We start from the raw sequence: 7,575 nt of genomic DNA, 5'->3' as shown, positions 1-7,575 counted from the left end.
TTAATTATTTAATGTCAATGGCATGCCTGTAAATAAATGTCAATTTGAATATTTATTTTATAAATATCTCAAAAAATGTGTATATAGATTCGGGTGATAGGATGCTTCCCTATCAGATTATGAAAGTCATCTAATAGTAAGAAAGTTGTCATCGGTAGTGTCATGTTAATGATAAATTCATAGATATTAAAAGTTCAATCAGTCGAATGGTCTCAAATATTGGTTTGGGAGTTGGGTTAACACAAAATTATGTTGAGTTTACTATATATATAAATAACACAAAAAGACTAAAGTAGTAGAAAATGAAATTTCAAATACGAATTTATATATCAACATTCTTACACAACGATGAATTAAAGTACACAAAGAGTCAACAACATTAACTTTCTAAAACCCATCACTTTCTTAAGGATGTCCATTGGATACAAATGATTCAGGGTAGTTACCATTAATTTATAAGACAAGTTTATTAGAAATTTTAAAGAGTCAAGTTGATTTCTTTTATTTTTTGGATGCCAAACATTTTGATAATATATAGAAGTGTTCCAAATGAGAATGGAAATAGAGATTGCGAAGAAAAAGGTAGACGTACATATGACATAGCAAAAACAAATTCGATCGAAAAACCGAGAGAAGAACAAATGACAAGTCAAGTTGAAAAGCTCTTCTAAAAGTACTTGCTATAAATATGACTTTTTAATCCGGATAGACAATTTTCTTTTAACATAATGAAAGTAAATAATTAACAAAATGGTTTAATTTAATGTAGGTAAAAACAAAAAAAAAACAAACGAAAACAATTAATCAGATGTTCGGGTTGTGATGCATTAGTATGGCCAAGTAGAGTACTGCAAAGGCTCAGATCACAACTCACAAGAAGATCTTTATTTACAATATGTTGCCTATAAGGTCGTGTCAAGTTGCCTATAATTCAAGAACCGTCGCTTGCGTTGAAAAAACTTTGATCTGATCTATCTTTCCTTTGCGACGTTGAAATGCTACATTCTTGCCCTTGTTTTCGGGAGGTTCATCATTCCCCTATTCTACAGGGACCGATAGTGTAAAAGTTATTAACGTCATTAATTTATTGAAAGATATGTTGTGTCTTTTGCTTCGTTTACTGAATCTATTGCCTTTCTAAAATTGCAAAGACACCTATTTCACCCATTGTGACATCTGTTTGATTGCTCTTTTATCTTTTTTTGTTTTTTTTGATAATTCTCTTTTCTCAACTCTTTATTTGAAATTTCATCTACGAAGGTTTTCAGATTGTTTTGTTTCTCTTTTATCATTATTGCCACAAGAGACGAATTTTTTGTCTTTCTACCTCTCTAAATTGATTTTTTTCTTGCATTCAGCCGGAAGCCTTTCCCCATCAAGGCAAAGAAAAAAACATTGCAACCTCGGCCCCCTACCAACATGCACGCTACAAATAGAGGGGGATGCAACCTGGAATGAGAGCATCCAACACTGTGGATTGGGATGGATTGGGAGAGACCAACATAAAATCCCAGTCACTGGTGGAAAGCATTAACCAAGTCACCTTTATCCAGTGGTAAAGGAAGAAAAGTCCCGCCATCTAGGTTATAGATTCGAAATTTAAAACTTTGGTTGTTTAATCAACAGAAAGCAATATATAGCAAGCAAGTAAAAATGATCAAATTGATTGGGAAAGGAAAGAATTGAGGATGAATTACAAATTCCTAGTAATTATAATGACAAAGATTAATTATAAGCACTTCCACATTGCATATTTGAATTCGTCTGTGGCTCTCCTCTTTTATTGAGCAACGATTAGAAAGAGGAATTTGATTAGAACAAGAAATCAAGAAAAGAAAAAACACAGTATCTGGATTATCCAATATGCATATCCCAAGACATCAACATACATATAGGAAGCCGAGACATAATAGTGCAAGAAGATGAACTAAAAGTAAAAACAGAGAGAAAAGAAACATAACAAGAACAATAAGATTTCTTTATGATGATGATGATAACTCATCAATACTCGTCATAAATGTAAATGACGATTGGACTTCTCACGTTATGGATACCGTCGGACCAGATTAGATTAGCAGACGAAGGCAGTTCAGAGTTGACATCGTTGCCTGTAACAGTGACCATAAAAGATTGCTTCTCATTCACAGCCTTAAAAGACAGAACACTAGGCGTGACCTTGACGCTGAGTTCAGATCCGTGGCCCGCCACTACCTTTGATGTGTACTTAGAATTAGGTGTGCCGACGTTAGTCAAAGTTCTGTTGAAAGTCACAGTGAAGGTGGTATCATTTCCCGCCAACTTAGCCGACATTGAAGGATAGTTGAGGTTTCTTGGTAAGATAGCTTTTGCTTCTGAGCAATTGACGGCTTCACCGGAGAGTACTTTCAGGACACTCGTAGTGTAATTCATGCCGCAGAGAAACCCGATGAGGTCTTCTTTGTTCAATTCATAGACGAGTCCAGGATTTACAGCCGCTATCGGGTCGACATGTCCAGCTCCATAAGCAAACTCAGTCGATGCGATGCCAGTTCCAGTAGCATTCACCGGCCAAGCTGCAAAGAATAGTTAAAAAAGAACAAAAACAGAGTCAACAAAGGCTACTTGTGGGACAAGGAAGTTGAAATTGGATGTAAATTTTTCCCTTACCAGTTGTCATGATGGCAGATTGAATCATGGAAGGAGACCACTTAGGGTTAAACGTTTTGACATACGCAGCCACGCCAGCAACGTGAGGACAAGACATTGAAGTTCCGGACATAACAGAGTACTTCACATGTCTGGTGTCATGTTCAGACAGAAGACCATCAGGTGAAAATGCAGCAAGGATCTCCACTCCCGGCGCTGTTATATCCGGCTGCAAGTCATACACCATTGTCTCCAATCAGACCAGAAAAATAAACAGAACCGACATCATTAATGTTTTGTATATTTTTACCTTGAGAATATCAGCAGCGATAATGTTGGGACCACGAGAAGAGAAGGAAGCACTAACAGGGGATGTCCGATTGAAGATGGCTACAGTTTTTAGAACAGTTGCTTGTGGAGAACTGAGAAAACAAACACAGATATTTCAGTATAAAGATGGAGAAAATGTATAAAACATAGAGTTGATGATCGTTTACTCTGTGGACTCAAGGTAAGTGACGAGAGACTCAAAGTCTTCTGCTTGTAAACCAGATGCAGGTAAAGGGTGGATGAAGGCGACGTCTGGTTTAGGGGTTTTGAAAATGAGTCCGGAAGCTCCAACTGATTCAGCTATCTTCAAACCACCTGGACCACCGCACACTAAGATCTTCCCATTCACACGGGATTCGTCTAGACACGCTTCCTGACAAAGCCTAGAAATGATTCGATCTCATTACAAAAAATCTAGGTCATCATAAATTCATTACAGTTAAGATTATGTTTCGTAGGGAGAAAGGTACCCTGCTGCTGCTGCGTCGCAGTTAGAGGAAGCCGCAGATTTACCGTACACAAGAGGGTACTTCTTTCCTTTCATATCGAAAGAGTTCACTGACTTCCCCTGTTACGGAACAGAGCAATCATTGGTAAAAAAAGAGGGACAAAGAAGAATACTATAGCAAAGTGTTACTTGATACTTACGACAAGTGTCTTGCCGTTTCCGAGAACCACTTTGNTGTGGACTCAAGGTAAGTGACGAGAGACTCAAAGTCTTCTGCTTGTAAACCAGATGCAGGTAAAGGGTGGATGAAGGCGACGTCTGGTTTAGGGGTTTTGAAAATGAGTCCGGAAGCTCCAACTGATTCAGCTATCTTCAAACCACCTGGACCACCGCACACTAAGATCTTCCCATTCACACGGGATTCGTCTAGACACGCTTCCTGACAAAGCCTAAAAATGATTCGATCTCATTACAAAAAATCTAGGTCATCATAATAAATTCATTACAGTTAAGATTATGTTTCGTAGGGAGAAAGGTACCCTGCTGCTGCTGCGTCGCAGTTAGAGGAAGCCGCAGATTTTCCGTACACAAGAGGGTACTTCTTTCCTTTCATATCGAAAGCGTTCACTGACTTACCCTGTTACGGAACAGAGGAATCATTGGTAAAAAAAGAGGGACGAAGAAGAATACTATAGAAAAGTGTTACTTGATACTTACGACAAGTGTCTTGCCGTTTCCGAGAACCACTTTGGTGACAAACCCACGATTCGTGGTACTGGCTGCAACGGTCAAGATCCATGGCGCTACACTCGACACTGAGGTCGGGTCTGGACCGCTGTTACCCCCAGAATTCACAGTGAGAATCCCTTTGGCCCTTGCGTGAAAAGCCCCAATAGCGATCGGGTCACGTTCGAACATGGGCGCAGATTTATCCCCTATAGAGATGGTGATGAGGTCTACACCATCAGCGATCGCGTCATCAAACGCAGACAATAGAGCATCCGAGCTACATCCTGTCTCGGTGCAGACTTTGTAAGCGGCGATTCTAGAGGCCGGAACGCCACCTCTTGCGGTTCCGTTGCCGATTCCAAAGAAGCTTGTGTCCACTACTGCGTTTCCAGCCGCGGTAGAGGCCGTGTGTGTACCGTGGCCTTCTGTGTCCCTAGTACCTTCGCTTGTGTAGTCTCTTGCCCCTATCAACTTGCTGAAATATAAACAGATCAATAACATAAAATCTTTCATATTCCAAACTAATGTTAAAGAGAGAAATTAACTTTGGAGTAGTTACTTGTTGCATGTGAAGTTTTCACCACCGGAACAAACACCTTTCCATTTCTTAGGAGGCGGACCAAAGCCTTCGTCGGAAAAGCTCTGAGATTCCGGCGTGATTCCACTGTCGATAACTCCGATAATGGTATCACTCTCCACGGTAGGGTTCCTCTTTGTTCTTTTTCCCTCCTTTAGCCCCATGAAGTCCCAAGACGATGTTGTTTGGAGTTGTAACATCTTGTTTGGGAACACAGACACAACACCATCCATATCTAAGAACAACACAAACGAGTAACCTTTAGAATCATTTCAACATATAAGTGTGTGTCGATCGAAGAACAACTTACTGGCTACACGCTCCCGTTCTGACCCTGTGAGCCTGGCCGCGAAACCGTTAAAACTTCTCTTGTAACTTCTCACCAAACGTCCTTCGATCGAACTAGAAATAATATACCACTTGTTAAAAATCTCCGTAAAAATATCTAAACTCAATTAATCTTAACTTGCCATATGATTTAAGAAAATGAATTAATCAAATCACACCTTTCTCCGGTGACCTCTTGAAGAATACTCATGTGATTGGACGTTGGTGTGTAGTCCGCTCCAGATGAAAGTGATCCCATGTAGACAATATAAACCTTCATGGATCATAAAGCACCATCATCATCATCATCATTTAAAACGGATTGGATGATCATTATGGGAAAATTAACAAGAGATCATCATAATGTAATAAATTAGTAATGATATGAATCACCGATGATAATAATACCTGTTTATCTTCATCTGTGACAGCTGAGACTGAACTCAAGAACAAAACAAGGAGACATGAAAGAAGGCAAGATGAAGCTGCTACTTTCGCCATTGTTTTAAAAATAAAACGATTAAAGTTACTCAAGTTTTAAGTTATGCTATGATGAACATGAAATGATCTTTATATAGGTGAAATCATACATGCACCGTGTCAAATTAAAAGAAACTAATTCATGTCCTCTGATTTTGTCTTTAATTGATATAAATAATTTGTAACTAAGATCAAATTTAGCCATAATTTTAGTGACATCTGTATCCATTAAATGGTAACACTGTTTACAATTTGAGGAATCATATATAGGGATTTATTATTTACTCAATTAGTGAAAAAAATAATAAAGTGTGGGATTAGTTTCTCTTTAGTTTTCGATTTTCCTAGTTAGTTATAAAAAGAAAATATTACAGTTGATTTTTTTTTTCTGGTTCATTATACGTATTACAATTACACTAGAAGTTAATTTATTAAGGCAGTTCAATTAGATGATATGGTGAATGGACGTTACATATTATCGTGTCCACATGAACGTTAAATCCAGTCAATGTACATAGCCTTTTCTACGGACTAACGATTGCTATTACTAGGTATATGCATTTAATGTAATTAATTAGTTTTTGCCTTTTTAAAAAGAATAACAGTAGATTGATTAGATATATTAATATTTTAGAATTGTTATTTTATTATTCAGAATAATATACATTTAGTATTTACTTGCTAGTTGCTACTATAAAAATAAATAATATTAACACACATTTACTGATGTATATATATATATATACACATTTAGGCTGTAAATTTATACTATTATAGATTTCGAAGTATAGAAATAAATCAAAAATACACTTATCAAGAAAATAAATTATAGAAATAGTTGATATTTTAGACTAATATCACTGCTAAAATTAAAATCAAACCAGTAAAATCTATTAAAAATAGTACTTTTTCATATATAGATATTATATTTTCTTTTAAGGATAGAAATATGATGCAAAGTTGCAAACAAATTATTTTATTCAGTATTGGAGATTATTGTCCAAACTTGAAAAGCCATCTGATTATTGGAAGTAATTATGTTTCAAGATTCTCAATAGCAAAAAAGTGTGATACTCGTTAATTGTATGGGGTAATTTTATTTTTCAAGAACTAATGAACCATGTGATATGTGTAATCATAGTTAGGCAGAAGATTTACCCCCAAAAATTCTTTACCCCCTTAACATGTTCTAAAAATGCTCATCTCCTATCAATAAACTCTCCAAACAGCACCATATGTTAGGCATTTTGATTGTTTGTTCGTTCTGGACTTCTGGCGTAAGTTCGGTCAGTTCACCAAAATCAATTTGCCTAAAAAAAAAGATGTGAAATTTTTTTTGAATTCAAAATTAACAAAGATGATTAAAAAGTAACAAAGAATTATATCATATGTATGCATAATTCTTCATTAAGGTATATGCGTACATATGTGTATGTATTTATACAAGCATTATTTTAGGTTTGTAGATTTCATATTTTCCAAATACTTAAACTAATGATATCGAAGTATAATTAACAAGAGTTCACCAAACTTCTCTTCCTTTTTTTTTTTTTGTCGAAAAGAGTTGACGAAACTATAGCCGTAAAGTTTCCCTCTCCATTATGTGACAATTTATGACATGTGTTATGTTTTAAGACCCTTCAAGTCCAATGAAAGAGTCTCGCTGCGAAAATAACGGTAATTTTCTAGCTTTCCGGGGGTTAATAACTGTGTTTCCAAAACTTTGTAAAAGTTGTCTAATCCTAATAAAAATTTGACTAGGACAGTACTGATACATCAGTCTAATGGAAACGTGATTAAGGGAGGCTATACAAGACAGAAAAATCAATTTTGGGGGCTGTTTGAGATAAAAATTCCTAATTTATTTCCTCTAATGGCGTCATATCTCTCTCTTCATTGTCTTAGTTGTCCATATAAGCTCTTGTAACTTGTAGAACTATAAAAGGAACATGTCCGACGAAAAACACAACAGTTGAATTATTTCAATCGACGTCCTAAGACATCAACACAAATCAAAACATAGAATGATTAAACCAAGAACAATAATGGCTTATGATGA

At 36.3% G+C, this 7,575-nt stretch overlaps 1 protein-coding gene across 3 annotated transcripts; it reads right to left on the bottom strand.

Annotated features, from left to right (window-relative positions):
- LOC104762026 (subtilisin-like protease SBT4.13) lies at nt 1,766-5,579 on the bottom strand. Of its 3 annotated transcripts, none has more exons than XM_019240322.1 (10): nt 5,445-5,579; nt 5,216-5,310; nt 5,020-5,111; nt 4,692-4,944; nt 4,121-4,607; nt 3,943-4,040; nt 3,123-3,338; nt 2,936-3,047; nt 2,647-2,854; nt 1,766-2,552 (listed from the first exon to the last, which is right to left on the bottom strand). In XM_019240322.1, exons 1-10 carry the CDS (start codon nt 5,535-5,537, stop codon nt 2,002-2,004), a joined length of 2,205 nt encoding a protein of 734 aa, XP_019095867.1. In that variant the 5' UTR covers nt 5,538-5,579; the 3' UTR covers nt 1,766-2,001. The 3 variants fall into 3 exon arrangements, with proteins under 3 accessions (XP_019095867.1, XP_019095865.1, XP_019095866.1); XM_019240320.1 differs by lacking the exon at nt 3,943-4,040 and adding an exon at nt 3,426-3,523; XM_019240321.1 differs by lacking the exons at nt 3,943-4,040; nt 4,121-4,607; nt 4,692-4,944; ... (1 more) ...; nt 5,216-5,310; nt 5,445-5,579 and adding exons at nt 3,426-3,523; nt 3,604-3,634.

This window comes from Camelina sativa, chromosome 18 (genome assembly GCF_000633955.1).
Source record: "Camelina sativa cultivar DH55 chromosome 18, Cs, whole genome shotgun sequence".
Lineage (NCBI taxonomy): Eukaryota > Viridiplantae > Streptophyta > Magnoliopsida > Brassicales > Brassicaceae > Camelina > Camelina sativa.
This window is presented reverse-complemented; position numbering and strand designations above follow the sequence as displayed.

Bases quoted from the DNA above. Each gene is read 5' to 3' on its own strand.
- LOC104762026 (XM_019240322.1), bottom strand. From the start codon at position 5,537: ATGGCGAAAGTAGCAGCTTCATCTTGCCTTCTTTCATGTCTCCTTGTT. The intron at 5,112-5,215 runs GTGTGATTTGAT...TATTATTTCTAG, and splicing joins CAAGAGGTCACCGGAGAAAG to TTCGATCGAAGGACGTTTGG. The intron at 3,339-3,942 runs GTACCTTTCTCC...AATCATTTCTAG, and splicing joins TGCGACGCAGCAGCAGCAGG to GCTTTGTCAGGAAGCGTGTC.